Here is a 24,570-nt window from a genome sequence, read left to right as displayed (position 1 = left end):
CATGGGGGGATGTCAACATGTTGTCCCTGCGGCTGACAGCAGCCTTCATGTTTACATTTACGTCACATTTACAGAGAGGAAAAAAATGGGTTAAACCACTTCAGGACAACATTGCATCCTCAGGAGCCTTGTAACACCCGTGTGTGTTCCTAGCTTGGTAATACCCAGCGTCTCCAAGGAATGTATGGAAAACTATCTCAAAAAAAATCAAAGCACAAGGTACTCTCCTGTGCTTGTTTGTGGGGGCTCATGTTGCCCTGGCCTTGCCCCGCACCAGCAGTGCTGCCATTGCAGATGTCTGCCAGCAGCACGTGTCCCTGTCACACCGTGTATTTTGGCTGTGCGAGCGGGCCCACGTGCTTGCTCTCACACGTGTGGCTCTCTGTGTGTAACCAACGCCCTCTTAGTCACTGGAATTTTTCTCGAAGCGAGGCCTCCCTGCCTTGATGGCACGTTTCAGCCGTCCGCAATTGTTCACTGAGACAATACCGAGACAATACCGTGCCGCCTGGCCTGCCCAGCTGCGGGCCAGTGACAGGTTTGGAACAGCAAAGATGGCCTTGACCTCCTGCCAGCCTGAGAGGAGTGGTGGGATGGAGCTGGGCCACCCCCGGCCCAGCCATGAGCAGTGAGCTCAAGCAGGCCGTGGTGCTGCTGGCTTCATGAGGCCTGGGAGCTAAGACAGCCAGCATCGAAAACATAAATATTTCCCACTTGCAGAGAGCTCTCAGCACGTTTCTTAGCACAGCCCTTGGGTAGCTGTCAGGAATTAGGTGGAGGAAGGTGGCCAATATATTAAAGTGCTTAAAGGCAGGAAGAGAAATGAGGCCCTCACATCCATCTATTGTAAAGTTGCCACTTCAGCATCCTGAGCCCATGGGTGTTAAATGGGCCGTGCTTAGCTGAGTCATGGAAAAGGAGGGCAACAACAAGCGCTGGGAGCCTTGTCCCAGCTGGGGTGCCCTTGGGGACACACAGGAATGACCGCAGAGCTTCCACAGCCACACGTTCCTCCTTCCCCTCGCCAGGGGCTGCTTTCCTGCAGCCTCCCAACTCTGCCTCCACTTCTGCTCCTTGGCACTCGCCTGCCCAGCCTGGCATGAAGGTGATCAACAGAGAGCTAATAAATCCTAGAGGCGATGGGCATCGAAGGGGCTGTGGGCTATTTGTTTCCTCTGAGGCATATGGAGGGTGGTAGGAGCTTGTTGATTCTTGACTCAACTGAACACAGGAGTCTCACACTCGGACTCAACTGCTTGAGCAGGGGTTGGACCAGAATGACCTCCAGAGGTCCCTTCCAACCTCAAACATCCTGTGATGAAGACATCTGAGCAAGAGCCTTTTAAAGGCCTGGGGGCACCTCAGCTGCTTTCATTAGGCCTGATTCAGCACAAAGACCCTGAGTCCTCCTTTGCCCTCTAACATGAGGAGAAGGGAACATAAAATACAGACCCAAAGAGTGTCCGCTTCTGCTTGCTGCCTGTCCAAGTGAAGCGTTTCAGCTCTTCTGAGGGCAGCACCATCCCGCTGTCTGCTTGGTAGTCCTTGGAAAAAACAGAAATGAAGCCCTATTAGGCTGTATTAAGCTACTTTTACAGATTTGATTCTTACTCAGGAGGTTTTCCAGTTGGTTTTCCAAACTGCCCTTGTTTTGGAGTGCATCAAACACATGCCATTAGTGCAGATAACGAATGTTAAAAGAAATGTGCCTATAAGCAAGGTGAGGGCCTGACCAGCCACTAGGTCAACCTTGAGAGCACCACCGTGCCTTTCCCACCTCGCAGTGTGTATAACTGCTTGTGTGCAAACACAGCTGATCCTGCACCTCAGATCAGTAGAGGCTGCAAAGCAGTAGAACCCCTTCTTGATTCTCTTTGTGTAAATCTGTCACACAAAAATAAATAAATAATCAATTGCCTATCACTTGGCCAAGAGTCACTTACGTTAAATACAAGCGTTTCCTTGATGGGAAGCTCTTCAAATGTCTTTATACGCTGGGGTGGTTTTATTTTGAACGTGTTTATATATCTGTTGAACAAAAAGAGGAAGACAACTTTTGGTGAGAGCATGAGGTGCACGAGCAGGAAGCGCTGGTTATTTCTGTGTTTCTTTCAGTTTTTGCTTAACAGCCACTGAGGCTGTTTTATCAATTGGGCTTGTTGGCCAGAGCCCACCTCAACCTCCCTCCCCAAGCCCAGGACCACATTGTCTGGCCCTGACAGCAGCACTGCTGGGAAGCTCAGCTGCTGTGTCTCGGGGTTTTCTCCCACCCAAGCCCAAACCAACAAACCAACCCAAACAAACTCTTCATCCTGCTTATCTCACCTGACGTTTTCAGTGCTTCTGCAATTTGGGCTCGTTACAGGAAACTTCTCATTGCACAAAGGGTCAGTTGCAGGGGAAAACCCACTGTTGGTTGTAAATATGGTATCGAGGGGTATGTAGTCCTTGCCCTCCTAAAAGCAGGTAGGAAATCACAGTGTTACTCCTGAGATCACGGGGTGGCAGGCAGCACATGGCCTTTCTGCACATACCTGTTGCACGTTTGCCTGCAGCAGGTCGCCCAGCCTCTTCACCAGCTCAGAGAACCTCGGCCTCTCATTGGGGTTGCTCCGCCAGCAGTCCATCATGATTTGGTAGCTGTGAAGACAAGAGCAAAATGAGCACGTGGGGGGTTAGGGTTCAATTTGATCCAAGGCAGTGCAAATTCTGATGGCTTTTCATCGACAGAGTTAACTCTTGAACCCGTATGATTTTACAGAGGTGCTCTCCATCACTAAAAGAGCAAGGTTTCCACAGACAAAGCAAAGGATTTCTTCTCACAAGACACCAGGAAGACCACATCAAAAGAATAATTTAGCCAACTAGTCATACTTTCTTTTTTTATTCCTAATTAAACATTAAACCTTTGTATTAAACACCTATTAACTGGCAATGTTTAAGTTAAGGCATCCTAAGATGACTTATATGAATGTGTCACTTCCTTGTATTGGTTGAGTCGAGCTTTCCTTCCTGCAATAAAATATGTGGAAGAGCAAAAAAAAAAAAACAACACCAACAAACTCTTATTTACTGTCATTGGGATAATAAACTTAGCCAATGGGTAATAATCCCAGATAGATGTGGCTGGCTTGCTTCCTTTTGCTTCTTCCAGAACTATTTTTTGGCAAGTGTGGCTATTTTGAGACATGAGGGAGCACCCAAAAAGGCACTGAAGACGTACACGTGCTTCGCCTGCAGGGGTAAAACCCAGTAGATATGCTCATGCTCCTGAGTGATTTGCCCCACAGGGTGCAAGTTTGTTGTGCTGAAATTCACCATCCCTGTGGGGACAGCTGAGGCCAGGGCAATCCCAGCTTGGGGGGGTGGGGTGCTGCAGACTCAGGACCTCACTTGGCTGGTCATGGGGGGTCCTGCAGGGCTGTCTGCATCACCGCTGTGACGCTAAGAGAGACTGCAGACCAAGCAGGCTGGGAGGTTGCAGGTCCCCGCCACCTTCCTCCAGACAGTGGCTCCAGGAAAGGGTGGGTCCTCACCACCAGCATGTTTGCAAGGAAGCCTGTGCTGCCGCTTCCGAAGTTCAGAAAACGTTCCTAATGTCACATTCCTCCAGCACTTATCTGTGCGCGTGCCGGTAAATGCTAAACCTGGAAAGGAACGGATGACCTTCTTCCTTCAGCTGTGGCTGGAGCAGCCCTCGCCCAGGCTAGCCAAAGCTGCACGCTGGTTCTGGTCATGCAGGATGGACATTATGGCACTGACCCTGCCGTTGCAGGACTACCTGTGGATCCCCAGCACCTGGGCTCAGGTCCACATCCCACTGGTGAGAGGTCCTGCCATGGTGATCGTGCTGATCACCCTCTCTGACCCCAAGGGAAGAGCAAGAAGATGCCCATGGCAGCAAGAAGACATGAGGCTGCATTGTGTTATTCTCCTGTATGTTTGTGTAGAGTGTTTTTTGCAGAGGTTCATACATTATGAGGGCAGAGGGATACAGAGCAAGTAGAGAAAGACATCTTACATCTCCTCGGTGGCTTGCTCTGGGGCCCTCATCCTTGTGCCTTCCTTTAGTCTGCTGCAGAAGTCCTCATCTATTTGGACTCCAGGATATGGAGAGGCACCTGGGGCAACACGGAGAGAAGAGAATCATCCATCCATCCATCCATCCATCCGTCCATCTGTCCATCCGTCCTTCCATCCATCCATCCATCCATCCATCCATCCATCCATCCATCCATCCATCCTTCCACCCACCCTTCCATCCCCTGAGACAGGTGGTGAATTGTTTCTGCACACGAGGACACATCTCTCCCGGCATATAACACACAAGCGGCTGTCCCCATCCCTGCACCATGCTCAGTACCGTGCTCCCTGTGCAATTGGTGGAGGAAAGCAGGGTGTCCCCTCATATGGACCCCCCACCCAGGGGCAGGCGAGCTGCTCTCAACAGGTCTCTTCTCCCAGCACCGATTGCAAAGGGAGCCTGGCTGGGTACCTGTGACCTGGCCTCAGACCCTCACATCCCTCCCACTGTCCCCAGGCTCCCCCCTGTTGTCCCCAAGCACTTGGGTGTGCAACATCTGCCTGCAGGGCTCAGGGCATGGAGAACACAAGCAGGGAAATGCTGCTGACGATGCTGCTGCTCTTCAGGAAAGAGGGATTAAATGCTATTGGTGGTGTTCACCCGACCTGAATACAAGAAAATGAACCTGAATTTGACTTGAAAGGAATCCCAAAGGAAAAGCCAAGTTTGATCTCTATGGTTTGGACCACTCCAAATACTAGTTACCTACGCAGTCCCTCAAACCCACCTTGAGAATACTAAAATCATGGTTTAAAATCAGATCGTGGCACATCTGCATTATTTCTCAAGTTTCTGTAGCTGTAAGGTACAGCCTGACCTTGCTATTTTTGTTTGTTTGTTTGTTTGCTTTCCTGGAGATAAGAAAGCATCAGGAAAAGGAAAAATGGAAGAAAAAAAAAAACTACAACAAAAACAAACAAACAAAAACTCTCTGAGAGTCAGTCACCAGGTTGCAGGGGCTGGGACTTTAAGAAAAAAATAACAGGTATTATGAAGCTGACCATAAAAATCACATGAGTTGGCAGGCTGACCAGCAATGTGTATTTAAATTTATAAATGATTGATTGTCCTGCAAATTGTACGGTATTGTTTCCTCTGCTGTTCTCCTCTTTTGTCAGTCTCTATGTTGGACCAAATTAAGATTCTTCTATTATGATGGTCATTGTTGTTCCCTCGCAGTGTACATTTTGTATCCTGTATTTTTAAAGAGGAAAGGAAAGGAAAGGAAAGGAAAGGAAAGGAAAGGAAAGGAAAGGAAAGGAAAGGAAAGGAAAGGAAAGGAAAGGAAAGGAAAGGAAAGGAAAGGAAAGGAAAGGAAAGGAAAGGAAAGGAAAGGAAAGGAAAGGAAAGGAAAGGAAAGGAAAGGAAAGGAAAGGAAAGGAAAGGAAAGGAAAGGAAAGGAAAGGAAAGGAAAGGAAAGGAAAGGAAAGGAAAGGAGAGGAAAGGAGAGGAGAGGAGAGGAGAGGAGAGGAGAGGAGAGGAGAGGAGAGGAGAGGAGAGGAGAGGAGAGGAGAGGAGAGGAGAGGAGAGGAGAGGAGAGGAGAGGAGAGGAGAGGAGAGGAGAGGAGAGGAGAGGAGAGGAGAGGAGAGGAGAGGAGAGGAAAAGCCTCCTTGTGTGTTAATGTCAGATTGCATGCTCCAGTTCGCCCTGTGGCATCTTTGCACTCAGGGGAGGCAGCTGGGGTGGTGGGGGTGGCTGCTGCCACACAGCTCAGATGGCTCCAATACAGCCAGGGACATGCAGAGACCTCCTTGTGGTTTGGGACCCCTTTGCTCCCACGGGGGGAGTAAAAAGCCTTGGAGGAAGCTCCAAGTACACGGCACAGGTCATCTTGAACACTGTTGCACACAAGGCGATGCTTCAGCCCACCTCAGGTGGCATGAAGCCACTGACCAAAGCTCACAGGTTCCTTGCTATCCTACAGGGTTCCACTTTCAATAAAAATACTTCAAAATTTGCCCCGTTTTTCTGGTTTGCTTCATTGGTCAATAAAACTAAAGAACGAAAAGAACTAAAATTGCCATTTCTTAGAGATGTGATACAGACAATTCCCCCCTCTGTCCCTACTCTCCAGCTGTGCTTGATTTAGGTGTTTCCTTATTAAAGACCCAGCAAAATCTCATTGAAGTCAGTAGCTGAGTCAATGGCAGCCGCCTTGGCCAATTCAAGCTCCCAGGAGCAGATTTAACGTACCCAAGGAAAATATCTCCCACAGCAAGACCCCATAGGACCACACATCGCTTTTGGTGTTGTAGATTTTATCAAATATGGATTCTGGAGCCATCCACTTGAGAGGAAGTCGAGCCTGGAATGAAGCGGACAAACCTCACTGTTATTTCCAGAGACTGAAAGAATTTAATCATAAATGAATCAACTATATATTGTTACGTAAATAATTACTATTCAAACAGGAGCCTGTGGGATTTCCTTACAGGCAGTCAAGATAAACCCACGCTCATTCAGACACTTTCTTAACAGATTGTCCGAGTAAAAGGTTGTTTTTGAAAATACGTGTGGCACAAAAAGCCAGGCACTGGAAATCTGTGACCAAGGTGACCAGGCCTTCTCCTCACAGGGATGTGGAGATGTGCCAGAACAGAGGTCTCTTGCCAGGGTTCTAGAGATAGGAAACAGAACCCTATGGCCAGTCATAAATCATTTTGTTATGGTTTCAGAGATGTTCTTGGGAAAATTTTTGGGTACTGTGCCAGCAACCCTTGAAGCCCCCTCAGCACAGCCTGTCATTGTATTCAGAGCAGTACTCAAGTCATGTGAATAATGTTTCATAGCTAATATGTGGTGTTAAAAGCCTTCAGAGAATTTTTTTTTTTCTTTTTTTTGGTGGATGAGGGCATAGCTAGCAGGTGGGTGAGTGAGACATCCAGGAGGAGAACCTTGTTTTGAAGGGGTTTCCTTGACGGAAGGTTATTGAGCAAGGGGGTCACATTGCAGAGCCAGCCAAGAGGCAAATGTCAAAAGAACATCTAAAGTATTAACAGACCAGAGCTGTGGACCAGTTACAATGTCTAAACCTTTTGCTTGAGGACAGACATACTTTCTGGGTATATGACGCATCTTTTTCGCATAAAACTGTGATAGCTTTCAAGCTGTTTTAAGCTCAGGAAATGTGAACATCTTCAGAACATTGTGGTGGACAGTTTGAAATGATGTTATAAACATTTGGGTAAATAAACAGCATCTTGACTTACATCTCCTTTTCTCACATAATCAGGATTCTTATAAATATCTCTTGCGAGGCCAAAATCACAGATCTTCACTACATTGTTCTCAGATAAAAGGATGTTTCTGGCTGCCAGGTCACGATGAATGCACTATAATAAAACAGTTTCACAATCAAGCTGCATTTCCTTAATCCTACCCACAAATTTCCTGACTGTCTCCCATATCCTTTTAAAAATTATTATTATATGAGAGATCAATTTAATATCTTTTTAGGGAAGTCAACTATAGTTTACATGACTTTACAGTAAACAGTGGCAGTTCTTTTCAAAAAATAAATTTGCCAAGTCCAGAAAGTCATAAATTTTTAAGCACATTGATGTTTCAAGGGAAAGTGCAGATTTTTCTGGGGCTTCCTACATAATATGTGTTGAAATTGAGGGTAAAAAAAAAAAAAAAAAGCAACACCACACACACAAAAGATCATCTCTGAATGAATGAGCTTGACCCAGTGCCTTCGACCATGATCCTGTGTTTATGGACTAGGGAGACTTGGATAAACACACCATTATATTTATAACGCCAAGAGGAAAACATCTCTTCCTTTGGGAGCTCTCCCAAGGAAGGTGTCACAGAAAAGTAGACATGATTTCACCTCTGCATCCCATCCTTCTGCAGGGAAAAGTCCCCAGGGCAAATCTCACCTTTCTGGAGGAGAGGAACTCCATGCCCCTAGCCACCTGGAAGCTGTACGAAATCAAGTCCTCCATAGTGAGGGGCAACTTGTAGAGCTCGTCAGCATCTGCATGGGTGTAACATGCGGTTGGTTACAAAGATTGCTCACAAGGCAGTTATTTTCCCTCTCTCTTACTGATATTATTACTCCCATAATTTCAGTCTTCGTAGAGTAGTGTTTGAAGGTCAACCCACTGTCACTGCAAACAAAAATAGTGTTTGCTTTATACCCCATGCTCTGGACACTGCTGTGTTTTCCCCAAAGACAAGGAGCAGTCAGAAGAAACAATCACACATTTTCCTGTCAGATTTAGTAACCCTGGAAATAATCTTTTTTTAAATCTTCTACCCTCTGTACATGACCCTGTGAGCATCTCCCACGGATGTTTATTAGGGTGATAAATGAGGAAAAAAATTTCAGGGATGCACAGTATGTTGTAAAAATATCACAGACCGTGTAGGGACAGGAAGGAATTAATACCTACCCTCCTCGTCCTCCTCCACATCACTCAGACTTTTATCTTCCTGAAACCCCGAGCTTGCGAAGCTCTCACTGCTGGTCACACTGGCCAGCCTTTGTTTTTTGCTTTCCACTGGCTCCATATCCTTTTTTTCTTTCATCAGCTCCCCTTGCAGAGAGGAGTCCTTCAAATAGAGAAGTGCAACATCAGGGCGGTGGAGGGAGTGAGGGAGGAACCAAGTCGTGCTTCTCTCTTGTTTCCACCAGGAGAAGACGCTCACCTGTGGCACATGTGGTCACATCTCCCCTTGGTGTGGGTGCCCAACACCACAGCAGCAGGTGGGGGCTGGTGGCAGGGATGTGCTATTTGGGCAGAAATGATGGGATCTCCAGCTCGGGAGCTCCAGCACATCATTTTGGGGCAGCCCAGGTGGACTAGCTCTGACGAGATGAGGATTTGCAAGGTCCATGGATGGACATGTCCTCTGGGCAGAAGCTCATTTCAGCTTGAGGACATCTGAAAGGGCCTTTTTTTGTCCACTAGCCAGACAAGGAGCCTTGGGGATGAGTAGAGAGATGTGCCCACAGTGCAGGCATCCCAGCCCGACCAAAGTTAAGTATCAGCTTTTGGTCCCAGGTTACAGAAGGCACCTGCCTCTGCATCCCTGTGCAGTGCTTGGTGAGGACCAAGAGCACTTGAAAGACTTTACAAGTCTTACGAGGAGCGGCTGAGGGAGCTGGGCTTGTTCAGCCTGGAGAAGAGGAGGCTCAGGGGCGACCTCATCGCTCTCTACAGTTACCTGAAAGGAGGCTGTAGAGAGGTGGGGGTTGGTCTATTCTCCCACATGCCTGGTGACAGGACGAGGGGGAATGGGCTAAAGTTGCGACAGGGGAGTTTTAGGTTGGATGTTAGGAAGTACTTCTTTACCGAAAGGGTTATTAAGCATTGGAACGGGCTGCCCAGGGAGGTGGTGGAGTCACCATCCCTGGAGGTCTTTAAAAGACGTTTAGATGTAGAGCTTGGGGATATGGTTTAGTGGAGTACTTAGTGTTAGGTCGGAGGTTGGACTCGATGATCTTGAGGTCTCTTCCAACCTAGAAAAATCTGTGAATCTGTGAAATACAGCTGCTGAAGGATCTGACCATCTGTCTTCCTCAATGATTTCACCCAGTGTTTTCATGCAACATTCAAGGACAGTTTAATGGAACACATACAACATGGCTTAGAAAATACTTTTCCTTGCCATCTGGGGAGCAGCCTAGCTGCTTGGCCATGCTCTCACAACCATCCCTCTCCCCTGCCATGCTCCATCCCCCATGGGATCAGAGACTCTTCCAAAGACCTTTGGAGGGCGTTCCTCCTGAACATGCCCTACTGCAGCCTTCACAGGACCTTTGTGAAAAAGTCCTGAGATGCCTCCAAGTTTTGGCACAGCTGAGAAGGGACTTTGAGGACTGCAGCTCTGGATCCAGGCTCCTAAATCCCACCTCAGATCCCTTAATCCTTTGGGGGATTTTGCTGAATGTGCACAAGCAGGGATACAGTTGTCACATTTAGGTTCAGGTTTGTAATGAGAGACAGACAGTAGATTTGATTCAGAGGGCTGTGGGATGTGAGGACAAGAATTTAATCTTTTTTATCCTCTGGACAGCCCTGCTCCTCACACAATGAGATAATTGGCAAATCTCTCACCATTAGGGTGTCTTGGAATATGGCTTTAAATGGCATTATCTCGTCTGTTTTCCCAGCAGCACTGAAATCAGTGGGCAAAACCACTTCCTTCAGCCTGACTGACACGAGCCTCCGAAGTGACCCCAAGCTCAGAAGGAATGGGTTTGTCAGCAGAGGGGCGAGGGCATGTGGGGACACTGTGGATAAAATTCACTTCCTCTCGCTGTAGATGGCTCTGTCCAAATTAGTCACAGCAGGCTCCTTGCACAGTCGGAGGGAGCAATGGGCCCTTTCTTGGCATGACAGGTCCCACACCAAACATTTAAAGCGGGTCAGGTGTATTGTATCACCCAAAAGCGGTTCTCCCCTTTGGTGGCAGAGAGGCTGAGGAGAGTAGCGCAGAGGCACACATCTCCATCCCTGACATGTCACGGGTGATGAGCCCTACCTGGGGCACTTGCCTCCTCACCTTGCTGGGGCAGAAAAAATTCCTCTTGCTCTTCAGATAGTTTGATAAATTCCCATACTTGCAGTATTCAACGATCACCATCAGAGGCCCTGGGAAAAAAAGGAAAGTGCATTTTGAGCAGCATAAAGCAATGCATGGGGGGTTAAGCTCTGAGAAGACAAATAGTCTTCTATGCGCATCGGCATAACTTGAGCCCAGGTTGACTAAAGACATGTCCTAATGAAAGCTGCTTGAAGGACACTGGACATGCTAGCAAAAACAGTACTGTTTCTGAAAATGAAGGACGGGCCTACTTTTGAAAGCTGGGTCATGACCCTGGGCCCTGAGGGACCCTCCATTTCCTCTTCGGTCGGTCTGAGTTCAGACTGGAGTCCCGCAGCCCACACACGCTCGTTGAACTAAAATAGGTGACATAACTAAAACAAATGACTACTCTCACTGGCCCTTTGATTTTCTTAGAGGAATATCATGAAGGATTTTACAATAGTTGCCTTGTGACTCATCATTCAGGGCCAGCAGCTGATATCCCTTGCTCCCAGCCTTTCCAGATCTTGTTTAACCTGAGCTTGAGCTTTGAAGTGAGTGAGATAAAAGGCAACAAGTGGCTCCTTATTCAGCATGGCTCTATATTCACACTTCACGTGTTAACACCAAGAGAAAGTTTAAGTAGGGAAAATGTTTAATCATTCCATTAAATGACCAGAAATCTCTATTTCTCTTCTTTTTTCACTAAGCACAAGATGAGTTTGAATATTTCAAGTTAATAACTTGACCTCTGGATGAAAAGCAACAGGGTCAACTGGCTGGTACTGGGAGGTAATTCAGAACCATTTTCAATGCAGTACAGATTACAGTACAGATTTTTTACCTCCATTTTTTGTGCATGCTCCCAACAAATTCACAATATTGAGATGATGGCCAATGTGGATCAGGATTTTCAGCTCAGTCATCAGTGCTTTGTACTCACTTGCTGTGGCCCCTTCTGTAAATGAAAAATAAAATCAATGTGAAAAGGCAAAGAATTGGTCCTGGTGAGCTTTACCACTTTTTGTCACTTTCCACTTCCATTGTTAGGGGTGCTTCATGTGCTAATGTTCTTTTTCTATTCCTCCCTTCCCAGCATCCTCATACTTGCAATAAAACCCATAAAAAGAGTCAGGCAGTCAACTTCCTCCCAGTAGACTCTGTTATATTTAGAACAGAGAAATTTTTCACATGAATAGTTTTGTAGTTTAAGCCAAAAAATGAAAGAAAAAATAAAAAGGGATTTCAAGACTATAATTAACTCCATCCAAAGTAGGTTTCAGCTGACCTGACTTCAGCTATCTAATAGTTATGTACTAGCTTGAATTAATTAACCTCTCAAAGAGTCAGTGGTAAGAGCAAAACATTTCAGGGATCTGATGCAGCCCTCAACATTAGCCTTCTATGTACAGGGAAGAGATGAACCACCCTTTGGTTATAATTCTCTGATTCTGTTCGTTGTACAGGAAGCCTGGAATATTAAATTAGACCAGGCACACATATTTTACATGGTTGAAGTTAGGGGACTGCATCTCACCCTTACTGGTAAAGATCAATATTAATTATAACAATAATGATGTAAGAAATTCCACAACTAAACACGGAAGTTTCTACTTAGTCTAGAGCATAACTTTTCATTCCCTCCAAGCAGTTTTTTTTTTTTTTCCTGCATAATTTCATTTTGGCAAGAAAACAAGAAAAATAAATAGCATTGCTTTGTGTAGACCCAAAAGGACTAAAAACTTTAGTGACACCAAGAGTTAAGAACGGCCCAGTGCAAAGAGCCTGGAGTTAGGTCTTAGAGGGCTTGGTTTCAACATCTGATTGGAAACAGATTTTCTTGGTGGCCCCCCACAAAACTTGTCATCTAACCAGTAATCCACTATTTATCTGTATAGGCGGTGACACTTCCTCTCCACCTCATGGGAATTCTTTGAACAAAGCTCATGAATGCCTCCAAAGTTCCTGGATAACCTAGTGAGGACACAAGGAATTGGACAGGTCTTCCCTAACTTGAGGTGCCCATTGTGAAGATGCCTACAGAAGACCTAGTCACCACAGGCTCTCTTTGTAGTCAGCAGAACAAAACATGCGCACGGGTCACCAAATGGAGGGATCTGCCTTAGGATGGGATGGCATGTTGTTTCTCAACACTGACAATAAAGGGAGTTTGGGCATCTACCCTGCACGCACACACACATGAATCCCACCATGAAGGTTTCCTGCAGCTGCCATCTGCTCCTGTCTATTCCAGGAGCAGCTCTGCTGCCTCTGTGGTGCTGGCACAAAAAGCCTGCTGATGTACGTAAAGAAATGTTAAATTTGACAGACCACTCTGCCAACTCATCTGTCTGCATGTTGGCAAAACAGTTGTCACCCGGGGCCAGGCGATGACCCAGGTGACAGGCCATCCTCTGAAACCAATGACACAGATAGCTATTGGCCCATTGCTGCAGAAGGACCAAAGATTTATTTTATTTATTTTATTTTATTTTATTTTATTTTATTTTATTTTATTTTATTATTTATATTTTTTTTTCTGGACATGCTTGCTGCAGGGTATTTTTTTGTTTTGCATTGCCCAACAAGGTTTTTCTGTGCTTTTTGAACACGACTGAGATGACATATTTGCAACCCTGTCAGCTGAATATTCCCTTCTTGGGGACAATCCTGGATATTGCAATAGCAGGTGCTAAAGCATTTGGCATAATATTACAGAACAAGCCTGTTGAGTACAGTACCAAGAAGGCACACCTGACAGGGCGTACATCTTTCAGGTCACTGCCAGCAAGAAATGATCTCCTGATGAAGCTATTTCAGGTAGAGCATTGCAGAGAGAGGTTGTAGGTCTGAAAGTACTCTTGCACGTGCCCCTTCAAGGGCTGGAAGTAACAGGTGCAGGTCTGCTAACTCTGATAAGCCAGTGGGCAGCTGTGAAGCTGGGAGCCCCTGTTTAAGAGGGCTGTATTCAAACCATGTCTCAGCAGAACCAGCTGAGAGCATCGGGGATCCAGCAGAACAGGGGGTATGTGTCCCGGCAGAGAGCAACACTGAAAAGGATTCAAAGATTAAGGTGGATGAAGCAATGCAGCATAAGGTTCCAGGGCAGTGACAGAAAAATAATAAAATAATAATAATAAAGCAACCTGATGTGATCCTTAGCTATATAAAGAAACAAAAGCTGTATGCACAGGAAAGGATGTCACCAGGGCTCTGGGTTAGGGAATTCAGCCACGGCTGCTACAGTCTGCTACCGAATATCATCCTGCTTGCTAACTTCCCAAATGCCCTCCTTAAATCAATTAGGGTCTTCGTCCTTCCTGCTCCAATGATAAAAACGGCAGAGAATAGCTGGGAGATGATTTCACTTTGGGAAAAGCGCTGTTGTGTGAAGAGCACTGGTAATTCACTTCCCAGCCTGTGTGTCAGCATCCTATACACCATGAAATGAGCCTGCAGACGGGTCAGAGAGGATGCACCTGCACTGCAACTCAGAGATTTAAACTGCTCAATCTGTTTAGCTTAATAGAAGGGGCCTTCAAGTAGAAAAATTACTGTGTTTTAGATAATCTAATGGAGAATGTTAGAATGAGAAGCTAAAGCCAGACGGATGTAAATTAGGCACAAGGCACCTGTTTTTAACAATGAGATGATTAATCATTGGAACTAATGACCAAGGAAAATATGAGAGCTTCTATATGAGCCTCTTCACATCAAGGTGAAGCAATGCTTCATGCTTCAGCTGAGGTTCATTTACTGTGGTCATTACAGGGTAAATATAGCATAGTGGTTCAACATAGGGTACACTGGAAATCTAATTCCCAATTCTGATCAGGCAAAAATAACTTTTTCATTCTTTCCGGCATTTGAAGTAGAGGAACCAAATTATCAAAAAAAAAAATATAAAATCAGGCAATGAAGTTCTCAGGGCATCTGAAATTTTCTCATATATTGTGTGGCAATTTATCACATTTTTTACTGTGAGTGTAATTTTCATTTCATTGTTCTGCCACTTCTGGAAAACTTTGGTGGACCTGAAAGTTGGAGTACACATTTTTGGAAGCTTCAAAGAATCAGGGGTGGGAGGAATATCACACACTCTTTCTTTTGATAGAATTATATTGAAAGTGAGACACAATGTAGTGCATCGTTTTTTCCAGTCCAGCTTTGCAGCAAGATACCTTTCAGCATTTTCACAGCAACTATTCTGCACGTTGGTGATTTCCTAATTCCAAAAGCAGATGCTTGTACCACCTTTCCAAAGGCTCCGTGTCCAAGTGACTTTCCTGTAAAGGAAATAAATTAGAGAGACATTTTGTTAAAAAAGAAATCTTGCCAGCTAATGAATTAATAAATAATGAAATGAAGAATGGTCCTAACAATGAGGCATGTATACTGTACATATATATAGCTAACATAAAGGTATTTGAGGGTGGTTTTTTGTTTGTTTTTGAAGCATAAGCAGACAAATCAGAAGACACAGTCATTGAAAGGAATACGTGATGTGATTGAAAATAATGCTAAATTAATAAAACCATTCGGTGGATGTACACTGGATTCTGACCCTATTTTTCCAGTCTAGCTCTGCCAGCAGGAAGGTTTGCTCCTCTGCTTTCTGAGCACACTGTACCATACAGGAGGCTGTGACACTGTTAATTATGTCCCCAACAACTTAGGGACACTGCCTAAACTCGCACATACACAGAGATGCAGATTGATGAGCCCTTCCCATTTGCAAAATGAGGCCTGGAGGGATTCAGTGAGAGAGGACCACGAGTGACAAATGGTGGGCTGGTTGCTCCATGGTGGGTACGATGCTTTCAGGTGCCCAAAAGCAGACATTTGTCCTATGGTATCATCACCATGCTGCCATCAGACTGCAGGAGAAGCACCCAGAGGCCCTTGAAAGAAATCAGTGGGCATGAATAAAATTCTCCGGCAGTAGAAGCTGAGTGTCCTTTTCCTTCATGTTCAGAAGCAGTACAACTTCAAGTATACAGTTATAATTTTTTTTAGCCCCCAAACATCTAAAGAAATTCTGTAACTTTATTTTTTTTTTTTTGGTTGGCGTTTTAAGCCAATTTCATGATCTCCACAGCCTCATTCATGACTTGTTAATGTTTGAAGCAGAGATGCTTGACTTCCTCTTTGACTCCATGCTCACATGGACAGGACTGGCCACTTTTGCCATTCCTGGGTAGCTGGTGGAGTATTGATCAGAGAGATGCTGTCCTGTTAGCTAGCAAAGAACTTCATATCCAAGCAACTCATTTCAGGCTGTACTTGTGCTCCACCTTCAGCAGAATCCAGGCACCTCAAAGTCTAACAAGAATGTAGCAGCTGAGTTTGAAGTGTAGAGGAGAAGAGCAGAAAATAAAGGGCAGCTTTTCATACAAAACCGAAGGACAAGTTATGGCACTGAGGCCACATTCATTTCTCAGATATGTGCATGTAACACAGCCGTCTTCACAGGAAAATTTCCTTTTTCTATGATGGAAATCTAAGCCAGAAGAGGTGAATTACTTCAAAGGGGCCTGTTTGACTGGCTCTGATCTGGATGTCTACCTTGTTGATGTCTATAGCTGCGAGAGATGAATCACACCCAGACACTCAGAAGTAGAGAAAAAGAACTGCTGCCAGTTCTAAATTAAATTAAGTAGATAGTACCTTTTATATTTGTATCATTTCTAAACTGTAATTCCCAGTATGTCTGTCAATAGAAGACAAGCAGCATATGTTACTAAAGCAGGGGAATACACAATGTGGGGGAAGAAAAGAGACCACAAAACAAAACAAAAAACTAGGTTTTGTTTTCCCCCAGAATTGTGAAAACATTGGTGTTTTTTTAACAGCAAATAAAAACCATAAAGAACTTAATCTTCATGGCTGAAAAGCACCCACAGACTCAGCCTTGGTATGTGGAAGGCTTTGAGTTTCACACACAAGTATGCGTGGATCAATGTGTCTTTGAAGATCTTGTCACCATCTTTTCCAGTTACTGCGTATCGCTTCTTCATTCAGCAGATATACCAGGGAAGCAATATTAAGACAAAGGTTTCAGTTTTCTGGGTGAGCTGATATTTGTCATCCTTAATGTGTTGACTGTTCATGGTTTGTACAAGGTGAAGCTGCAGTTTGAGGTCCTATAAAACTCACCATACCTTTGTTCAAACCGTAGCTTTAATCAGTTTCCATCACTGCTAACTCACTTCCCACATCAAGATAACCTACTTAGTCACCACTTGGAAAACATACCAGTTAGCTCATAAAGCTACACAAAGCTGCTAACCTTTCATAAAGGAGAATGAGCGCTGGAAACAACACTTCCTTCTCCAAACAACGATTGTGATTTACTGGGGAGCTGTAATAACACTTGATGTATTGCTTTTTGTTGCTCTGTTATTGTTTTGTACTATGCTAAATTTCAGAGCAGAATAGGGCTGCTCTAAATTTTCAGTGCTCTAAATTTTCAAATTCTGGTTTATAGTTGGCATTAAGGACTAATCCTAACAGATTGTCCTTGCAAAAGCCCCTTATGTGGACAAGCAAAGTAATTAAAAAATTATTAAACAGAGCAATTAAACAGGAGACTATTAAGACGGCCAACCATCTGAGCAGCCAGCCTGTCGCAGTCCCCAAGCAGCTACACTGGACAGGTTCATAATAACTCTCAGGTATGAAATGCAACATTTTCATCCAGACCAAGGAAATGAAATGCTCTACTTAAGCTTTCTCCAGTTGACTTTGGTTTCTTGGGGGCAATTCAGAACTCATTGATGTGAACAGCCCCTTCAAAGTGTTTTGGATCAGGACGTTTCTATTTCCATCCCATTTTAACAGGGTTCTTCAGCAGCTTTTTTTTTTTTTTTTTTCCCATGTGTTACACCCAACAACTATGCACATGAAGGAGGATGGAAAGCACACTGCCCAGTGCCAGCAGCCTGGGTTTGATGTGCACTGCAGGGAGCAGGGCACAGGGAGCCATTTACCACCAGTGTGCCTGACCTCACACCAGAGCCATGGGACAATACTCCTTGGGGTCCTGCCTCACAGCATCAGTGGTTTGTGACCTCTTGTAGATTAGGAAGGTTGAGCCCGGGAGCAAGGTGAGGAATGCAAAATAGCTCAACACTGATGTTGGACTGCAGCATCGTCACCGACCACACTGAAAGTACCTTATAGCATCAGCATGCTTCTGTCTAACAAAAAGATAACATTTAGAGCTCAGTTGGGCTAATCTACACTGAATGTTAATTATCCTGCCTTCCGTGGTGCCCTTATGATGTTTTCTGTAACATCTGTTGCTTATGGTTGGAGGGAGATTACTGTTGTATAAGCACTGCATCACACCCGTGAGCTGTACATGTGTGCTGGAGGAATACATAGCAAGAGAGATGGGCTAAAAGTAGAGGCTTACTTTACAGAAGTTACAATAAATATATATATTTGAGGATAAGTAGGTGGAAAGAGACAAACAGACATATCTGATGCTGGAAGGGGTTGTATTTCTAAGTAAAAATATCTATTAAAAAAACATAGAAGCACGTTTTGTGTTTGTGAGACACTAATCCTTGGAGACTGCCAAGGTTATTCAAAGACCGAGCTAACTGTCGTGTAAGCAGGACTTGCACTGAGCTAATCTAGCATACTGCACATACCCGGCTTCTCCGAATCTGGTTCTCATTCACTGTCAGCATTCTTTGTTTGTTTACACCAGTTCTTCCACTTTTAACTCATTCTCTGGTCATCATTCCTCACCTCCAGACTCTACATACCAGCCCTGTGAGATGTGGCTTTTCCTCGGTGTTTACATTCCATCTCTGCTTGATTCTTTCCATGGGATTTGCACAGAAATAAAGCATCACATAAAGCAGAGAGCACGATGTCTGTACATCAAGCTCTTGGTCCATCATTGTAAGAAAACTATTTGAAGATTGAAGACACTCCAAGACAAGGTTATGTCTCAGCATTCCCAGAATCACGTCCGACAATTGTAAACGACTAGCGGCATATTTCAGCTGTGCTTATCCACATCTGGACACCTTGTGACTTCTAGCAGGAGAATTAAGTGTGATGGTAACCGCACTCATGTTTTAATTACCCATAGTCCCTGATCCCTGAAGGGCAGGAGGAATCTGTTGTGGCTCCTAGCTGAAGTGCAGGGATTTTCTATCCCCAGCTGTAGGACCAGTCTGATGCTTGTCTGAAGGAACAAACAGCACTATAGCAACAGCCTGTGTTTATCACTGATTTTTTAAACGTTGACCCTCTTGCTGAAGTCTGTGTGGTTTCTGGAAGGACTCCTCAGCTCCAAAATCTGATCCCTATCCTCCTGCTTTCCTCATCAGCCCCAGGCTGGGCTAAGCAAGCCAGGAATGCTCCCAAGCCCATGCCTTTCGCTGGGGCATCCGTAGGCGAGCTAGCTTGCAGGTTCAAAGTTTCCGTGGCTATTTATTTATGTGGGGACTCATATGTCACATTCTTGCACTTTATGGTGCACTGACAAGAATGTCTATAAATCTGCAGCACAGAGGGAAAACAGAGAGAGTGGGCTGGAGGGAGGAGGAAAGGAAGAAACTGGGAGGGGCAGACTATAAGGGGCCATTTCTGCATATTTTTTTTTTCCCAGCTGGGCATATACCAGGTTATAAGGGAAGAAACTTCCAGTAAATGTTAAAGGTATACGTATGAAAAGTTGGTCATAGTTGGCCAGTCCTAAATGTTCTGATTCAGTCAGGGGACAGGACGCTTCTGCATGGAACCTGGCAAGAAGTGGTGCCCCGTGTCCAAAATATACCCAGCTCCTCCACACCTATAGGTACACCAACACCTCACTCAGAAGCCACATACACAATGTGAATTATGTCAGCATTACCTAGTTTCAGCCTTTCCCGTGCAATCTCCCACTTGCTGGCATCATAAGGCAGACGTTCGCATTGCTCATCTAAGGGCACTTCATCCGGATCCATGATAATGGACAGGTAATGGTTGGTCTTCTTTTTGGAAGAATAAGGCTACAGAACAAAGAATATTTCAAAATGACAAGGAGGATGACAGTATCTGTCAGTACCTTCCTCTTTGGATCACGGCTTCCAAGTTAATTCTGCCCACAGGGCTGCATTTCACAGCCCAGTGGAGGGTTTAGTTAAGCTCCCTTTGGCTTATTTCAATGTTGCAAGACTTTTTTATATAAAAAAACTCTCCTTCCTCTCTTTTTTCCTATGTAACTTATCAGTTTCCTCAGTGAAATCTATGTGTATCTGTATTGACATATGGTATTATGATACAGGCCCTCTGCACAGACGAGAGAATTATTTTCTTCAAATGACTAAACATTGCTGTTAAAAATAACTTTCCTTCATGATTGTGCAAAGCAAGAAGTGGCCATATGCAACAGATGGAGCTCAACTGCCAGTGTTTATTTTTTCTATATACTCAGCAGAGATAGGTCATATGTGGTTAGAAGTTTTGCAAGAACAGTCACCAGGAGACTAGATATTACATATCTCAGAAACTGTTTACAAATTTTTAGAGTTTTTCATTACTTTGATATCATTTCTTACAAATTTACTGAAATGATGGGAATTTGGTGGAATTTATAGTTATCTGGATTCGAACACGTAGCTTAAAATGAATTTTCCAGACATTCAGTTTCTACTGAATAAACGGATTATCCACTTCACATGAGAAATTTTGGATTCGATGATCCTTGTGGGTCCCTTCCAACTCAGGATATTCTATGATATTCTAAATATAAGGAAAAATTAATCTAATCTCAAAGTTTTCTGCAGCCCATCCTTTTCCACTTTGAAGTGTATTTTTCTTTAAAGAGCACTGAGATTGCCACTCTAATCCATTAGACTTCTCTTGATGCAGGAAGTGCTGATATTTCTAGAGAAAAAAAATAGTGTTTGCTCTAATTTCCTGGCTATTAGCTCAAATTTATGGAAAATCTGTTGACCGAGATTATTCACACTGCTTTCCCTAAACTCACGGAAACAGCACATGAGCACATACACGAACACACAGGTATGTCTACATGGTTTTTTATTGTTGCTCCGACTGCCCTCTGTGACTTTCAGCTTTCCTCCTCTACAGCTTGGAAACATGTCCCTAATACATGCATTTCCAGGCATTTATTTGAAAAGGATGTTGCTGGCTTTGTATGCTTCGGTTGCAAACATAACTAGATTAAAATGGCAGTAGCTAACAGCTCCTGCTTTGGTTGCCTTTCACAATCCCAAGTACCCAGAAAGTCAGTCCCAGGAAGGATTACAGTGATACCTCGAGAAAAGTCAGGAGGCACAAAGCCTGGCTCCAAACCCTCTGCTGTAAAAGTAGCATTTTTTTTATAGAGATGTGTGCCAGACTGCTCTTACCAGTCACTTTAGAAGAGATTTTAGATGGACCCACCTCAAAGAGCAGTAGGGGAGTGGGAAGGTGCAGACAACTTCCTACGTTTCTCTATTCAGACTTACTGAATAACAAACCTTTGGCACAATCAGATCTTGGAAACAACATTTTGAGTGGCAATGAACTACTAAGTATATCATTTGACCCTGTATGCGTAACAGCCAGGCTTTAAGAAAATGCTCTGTTTTTCAAAGAGCACTAAAGATTATTATTATTTTTTTTCCACTGTGGCAACGTCATTTGTATATGAAATTTAATTCAGAGCTAATTCTAGATGTAAATCCTTGAGAGTAAGAGTTTGTAACAGTAACACAGAGAAGACCGTAAACAGACTAATGCTAGTTGGAAAGGCTTGTCTGGAAAGAAACCTTCACTTGTCATCTAGTTTAAATCCCTTGCTCTGTAGCAAGAAGGATTATTTTTGTTCTCTGTCAAGAATCTAAGAAACAAATAACAACAACAAAAAAATCTGCAACTCCTTGCTACTTTTAAAACTTACATTTCTCCAAGGGCTGAACCCACAGCTTTGCAGTCCTGTTACCAATTACTTTATCGTTACTGATGCGAAATCAGAACTGGTCCCAAATGCTTTGTTGTCTCTGTACAGATATAAAGTTTCTCCACAGCTTTAACCTCTACTTTTCTCTCCCCCCAAGAAGTCTCCCATGCATTTCTTCTTACAAAAGCTTGCAGCAGTAGGGAGGCAGGAAGGACGACTACTGCCCTACAGCCCTGGTCCTGCACTCCCATCAGTCAACAGAAGTTCTCCGTGTAAAACCTAAAATGCAGGCAGGCTGAGATGAAATGGTTTTGCAGGCTGCAGTCAGCTTGTCACACTCAGCCAGCTGGAGCACATCCAGCCGTAGGGGCTGAGAAAGGATGCCCGGTGCCTGCCCAGCTGGGCAATGGATGCAGCCAGGGCTCAGTGCAGCTGGGGGGTGGGAATGGGGAAAGGGGCTTGTGTGGCCCTTCCCCGTCTCCTATCCCACATTGAACCCCATCGTCTCAGCACCTCCTTTCCCTCAAATCCCTCTGTGCCCCTGAGATGCCCCAAGGTCCTTCTGCACTGTAGCAGGGTTGGATTTTCGGTGTTGACCTGTGGGTTTAGGGGTGGCATGGTGGGCTGTCAGCAGAAAGGAGAGCTAAACCATCCCTGGCACTCTTGGACGAGAAGGAGGGCAGCTAACATTGTCACGATGATACAGGAGCATCTGTATGCGAGACTGCCCTGCCAAAACAACCTCGTATCACCTCACAAGTGATGTAACTGTACCAGACACTGTGCACACACCAGACCTCACCGGGTCTGTGAGGATCTGTCATTCCTCCTCACTCCCATCTTCAAAGACACTGACGTGCCAAACTCCCACAGCTTTTAAAGGGATGGGAATGCCTTTGGTTGGAGTCAGGCACCCAAATGCTTGTGAGCCTGAGAGCTTTGCCCCCAGCCCTCAGCTCTCCAGCTTTGCTTACTCATACCCAGCCCCATGAGTCGTTCCTTGGGCATCCATCTGCAGCCTGGTGGTGATTGCACAGGGAGTCACAGTGAGTGAATCCCAGTTTTTATATTCCTAGTAATCTCAGTAGCCTGGGAATAAATTTTTAAGATGATGGAGGGTCAGGCACCACGGCTGGGATCTCCCCCCATATCGCAGCCTTACCCTCTTCAGCTTGCGTATGAAGAGGGTCAGCAGGAGCCAAAAGAGCGTCGCAGCCACACAGGTACAGGTCAGGGTTATCAGCTCCAGGTTTGACCTCTCTGGTGTGCCTGGGAAAATCAAGCAGCAAGCATTTTAGAAAACGACCTGCAAAGCCAGGTGCGGTTTGTGGTTCTCTGCCATTAAAATAAAATACCAGGAAGGACCAGCTTCTATTCAATGGGGCATTAATCTCTGTTTGGAATGGAAAAATAAGGTCTCCTCAGCACAGCCATTGTACTGAATGCAGAAAAAAAGCACTAGATCCACCAGAAAACTTTTTGGTAAAAAGTCAGCCCCTCTTAGGGGCGCAGGAGGTGAAGTCAACCAGGTGAGGGATGGCCGGTCAGACGATCGTTTCCTTTTGAGTTGGAAATACAGCTGTGGGGTATTTTTAGACATTTTTTTTTTTCTCTGTGTGAGAATGTGTGTGGGCCTGCTCATGCAGTTTCATGATACAACAGTGAAACCCATCTGGCCATGTCTGCATCCGAGAGAGGAGCAGAGGGCAGGGAAACACTTGGTCACGAGCCACGCCGGAAGCTTGTGGTGCTGCAAACACCCATGGCTCCAGTACTGCTGCCTGGGTTTTGCTGCCCAGGGGGGTTTCTGCCTCTCCCTGGGCACTGTGCCTGCTCCAGCCCTGCTGGGGGAGCCCCTCTGTGCTGGTTGCTGAGCCCTGCAGCACAGCCATCACCCAGAACCTCTCTGGGGATGCTTAAAAGGGTCGTGGCACAGCCGGCAGGAGTCCACCAACCTTCACGTGGTCTGGATGGATCAGAAGGAGCAGGAGCTGGGGGCTCAGCTCACACCTCCATCCCGTGGTGACCCAGCAGGATCCGTGCCCTTGGGTCTCCTGCGGTCACAGCCGTGGTTCCCCGGGGGGACACGGAGCCCGTGCTGTGCCCAGCAGAGCTGGCAGAGCCCAGCTGGCAGGGAGCACAGAGGGCTCTCCAAACCTCAGAACAAATCAAACACAGGAAGGGAAAAACAAAAACAACAGCAGCAGAAAAGGGAGCAGCGAGAAAACATGAGCATTAGAAATCTGGAGAGTATTAGAGCTGACTGACAGATTTAAAAAAAAAAAAAAAAGCCAAAATAAAATTCACTTCAGACTGCTACTTAGGGACTCATAAAATGGTTTCAGAGCAGTCTGTTTTGCAAATCCTGTGATCATGTCAAAATACTACGCTTCCCACAATATGTTTGCCATCCGACTGGTAGCAAATGCAAGAACAAATCTTGCTCTGCCTCTTATTCTGATACACCCTCCGGAGAGAGAAAACGAGAGGACAAGAAGGAGTAATTCTGCACAGGATTTCACAGTGGTTTTGTCAACTCCACTGGCAGCACTTTCAGGCCCCGGGCGGCTCGGTGTTACTTCTGACAAACGAAGAAGGAAGGAGTGATGTCTCGCTGGTGGGCTCACCAGGGAATGCAGAGGGAGGTGTTGCCTGGTTTGGGGCAAGTCTGCAGAGTTTTGTGCAGAGTTTAAATGGCTTCCTTTAGCTGTGACTTGACTAGCACAACACCTAAATATTTAATCTGTAAAGGTGATATATCCAGCCCCGTGTCTGAGTTTCTGCAGGCACGTCCATTCTGGAGTTTTGAGAATAAAGCTCATTGAAGGAAAACACAACTCTAAGTGGAGGTAAAGAGTACCTATTTCAACAAAATACCACGAGTGTTTTCAAAAGCATGAGTATTTTTAAAGAACTTGATTTAAATACGGGCTGTGTTGATGGCAAAGATGATACATCCTGAGGCAGCTTGCCTGTCCACTAGCATCCGGCTTCCCTTTTACACAGGGATCTGCTCCTCCCGTCTGAGCAACA

At 45.2% G+C, this 24,570-nt stretch overlaps 1 protein-coding gene across 2 annotated transcripts in view; it reads right to left on the bottom strand.

Moving 5' to 3' along the window:
• The window catches only part of FLT1 (fms related receptor tyrosine kinase 1), a 109,138-nt gene that overhangs the window by 5,807 nt on the left and 78,761 nt on the right, over window positions 1-24,570 (bottom strand). Inside the window, exons 16-29 of one of the 2 annotated variants that reach the window (XM_083849558.1) lie at window positions 22,700-22,806; window positions 19,501-19,639; window positions 14,807-14,911; window positions 11,470-11,583; window positions 10,602-10,690; window positions 8,486-8,645; window positions 7,970-8,067; window positions 7,295-7,417; window positions 6,279-6,390; window positions 4,022-4,121; window positions 2,535-2,640; window positions 2,326-2,456; window positions 1,944-2,028; window positions 1,453-1,544 (exon numbers count right to left, since the gene is read on the bottom strand). In XM_083849558.1, the coding sequence (XP_083705684.1) occupies window positions 1,453-1,544; window positions 1,944-2,028; window positions 2,326-2,456; window positions 2,535-2,640; window positions 4,022-4,121; window positions 6,279-6,390; window positions 7,295-7,417; window positions 7,970-8,067; window positions 8,486-8,645; window positions 10,602-10,690; window positions 11,470-11,583; window positions 14,807-14,911; window positions 19,501-19,639; window positions 22,700-22,806 (1,561 nt within the window). The remainder of the gene's footprint in view (window positions 1-1,452; window positions 1,545-1,943; window positions 2,029-2,325; window positions 2,457-2,534; window positions 2,641-4,021; window positions 4,122-6,278; window positions 6,391-7,294; window positions 7,418-7,969; window positions 8,068-8,485; window positions 8,646-10,601; window positions 10,691-11,469; window positions 11,584-14,806; window positions 14,912-19,500; window positions 19,640-22,699; window positions 22,807-24,570) is intronic. The other variant, XM_083849559.1, reaches the window with a different exon arrangement.

This window comes from Anser anser, assembly GCF_964211835.1.
Source record: "Anser anser genome assembly, chromosome: 1".
NCBI lineage: Eukaryota > Metazoa > Chordata > Aves > Anseriformes > Anatidae > Anser > Anser anser.
The sequence above is the reverse complement of the archived record's forward strand: the minus strand, read 5'-3'. Positions and strand labels throughout refer to the sequence as shown.